Here is a 2500-nt window from a genome sequence, read left to right as displayed (position 1 = left end):
GATTCGGATGCAGACTGGAGCCACAAATGTCATCACCAACTCCAAGCAGTGTCAAGCCAGCCAGAATAAAACAGAAACCTCTGGTTAGAACCTTCACAATAATGGCAACTAAATAAAGTAATAGCCTTATTGATGCATTGTTGCAATGTTGTTTTTGTGTGTGATCTGAAATACACAGAAGAGATAGAACAGACAATTAAAAGTTAATTTTAACCCTTAGTGAGTCGACTGTTCTGTTTTTATTTACCCAGTAATAAATGATTGCTTTTATTTTGAAAGTAAAAATGCCTAGCTTCTTGTATTCTATCTATTTCTAGTGGGATTGATGCAACTTTATAGGACTAAACTTTAAACGAATTATCCATTTTGCATTTTGCAATTTCAGGCCGCAATAATGCCGTTGCGATGTAAATGGAAGGCAACAAAAGTGTCCTGCAGGCAGCGCTGTCGTGCAAACTAGGCCTTCAACTATATGGTTGATAGTGAAATTGAGTTGATGCATATTCAGTTTGATTTGTCAGCGAGTCGCGTGGGAGACTTCTAAAGTGAGACGAGCCACTCAAAAGCCTCGTGGTGTCTTCTTTATCCATCATCACGCCATGTGACAGGCAGCAGGAAGCAGCAGCAATCCACAGGCCGGCCGCCGCGGCACTGCGGCACCGCTTAGGCATGATTTTAAAGGTATCGTTTTAGGCACCAGTATCGGAAAAATATTAAACAATACCCAGTCCTACTGATAGACAAGTATCAACACTGGACAATCCAAATCAGTGTTAATTTTGGCTATTTTAGATTTAGTCTTAAGGTCCTTACATATCAAGAGCGATGCGAATATACGGCATGAAATTGCAATGCGAGTTTTGACCCACCTGTCCATCACAGCCACAGATGTGTACACGTCGGAAGCGAATTTCTGAAAAATCGACCGATGTTCGAAAAAATAAACGCCGCAATAACGCTCAGCGAAACTTTGCCGTTGGTATGCACGGTTGCATTGACTGATATAGGTTCGGAAAATATTATTGACGTGCGAATTAATGGCAAGAAACAAAACGCTCCCGATGTGTAAGGACCTTAAGGACGAAAACGCTTATTAGTTTTAGTCACATTTTAGTCATTTGTATCGTTCATAGTTTTAGTCTAGTTTTAGTTTTCGACATGACAGGCTTAAATGTTTTCATCATCATTTTCATCGACAAAATTAACACTTGTCCAAATAAAGTTACGTAAAGTGTCAGAACCAGAGGAGAAGTGTCTCCAGTCTGAGGGTTAAACTGTGACCCACATGTCAGAACCAGCCGAGCCTTTAGAACCCCGGCAGCTTCCTCCTGTCATTTTAGTTTTCTTTTACTCTCTGTGGGCTTTCTTTCCTGTGGGCAGAATCCCCCCCGCCCCCCCGCAGGGCCCTGGGGTGTGAACCAAGCGCCTCCTTTTGTAGTTACCTTGTTTGATCTGAGCCTGTAGCGCCGGGCTGGAGGGCTGCGGAGGGGTGGCCGACGCCCTGCGAGCCGTCTCCGGGGTCCCCGGTCTGGGAGGCCTGGAGGAGCACACAGAGAGCAGACATGAAATATTGAGGAGAGAGAGAGAGAGAGAGAGAGAGAATTGAATTGAGAGGACCAGGAGAGGAGAGAGAGAGGAACAGAAGAGGAGAGAGAGAGGGAGAGAGAGAGAGGAACAGAAGAGGAGAGAGGGGGGGAGAGAGAGAGGACCAGGAGAGGAGAGAGAGATAGCCTGGCAATAGAAACAGGCAGACACCGACAGACCTGGCTACCCACAGAGTTCACTCTGCTCCCAAGGAGAGGTGGAGACAGAGCTGCACTTCCTGTTACACTGTGACAAATATAAAGAAATTAGAGCCTCAATCTCCCCCAAAGTTAACCAGTTACAAAGAATTTGAAAATATCACGGACACATCTGCACTTCAATATCTTCTGGGAGAGAAACCTGAATGCACCATTCTAGCAGCACATTATGTGTGGAGCTGCCATCAGCTGAGGGACAGCCAGTGGACAGGAGAGCCATCCACATCTGGCTGAAACACAGAACACTTAACATAGTGTATTATTTGCACTAGCATCCAGTTTATTGGTTTGCGTGTTTAAATGAAAACATTTAAGTTTTAAATGTGTTGTTCCAAATAGGTTTTTTTTCTGGAGATTTCAAAATAACAACGGTTATTTACAGATGCTGTGAATTTTTTTGTTAATATACTGTAATTGCTCACTATTTGCACTATCACCGTTTAACTGCCCGTTTATTAGTGTTCTGTTATTATTCTGAATAGATTCCGGTCAACAATAGTCTTCTATTATATTCTATCTTATCACATTCCATTTAATTTTCTTTTCTCTTCCTCTTTGAATATCTTCAGAAAATGTCTTGTTTTCTGTTTTTGATTCTTTGTAATTGCTAAGTGTTGCTAATGTGCTTTGGCAATGTAAGAAGCACCTTATCATGCCAATAAAGCCCTTTGAATTGAATTGAATTGAGAGAGAGGGGA

The 2500-nt window shown here is 42.6% G+C and overlaps 1 protein-coding gene across 1 annotated transcript in view; it reads right to left on the bottom strand.

Annotated features, from left to right (window-relative positions):
* The window catches only part of wdr7 (WD repeat domain 7), a 366561-nt gene that overhangs the window by 163988 nt on the left and 200073 nt on the right, over positions 1 to 2500 (bottom strand). Inside the window, exon 19 of the mRNA XM_083642120.1 lies at positions 1443 to 1537. Within this exon, the coding sequence (XP_083498246.1) occupies positions 1443 to 1537 (95 nt within the window). The remainder of the gene's footprint in view (positions 1 to 1442; positions 1538 to 2500) is intronic.

The sequence above is a fragment of the Poromitra crassiceps genome (genome assembly GCF_964638095.1).
Source record: "Poromitra crassiceps genome assembly, chromosome: 8".
In the NCBI taxonomy this organism is placed as follows: Eukaryota; Metazoa; Chordata; class Actinopteri; order Beryciformes; family Melamphaidae; genus Poromitra; species Poromitra crassiceps.
The sequence above is the reverse complement of the archived record's forward strand: the minus strand, read 5'-3'. Positions and strand labels throughout refer to the sequence as shown.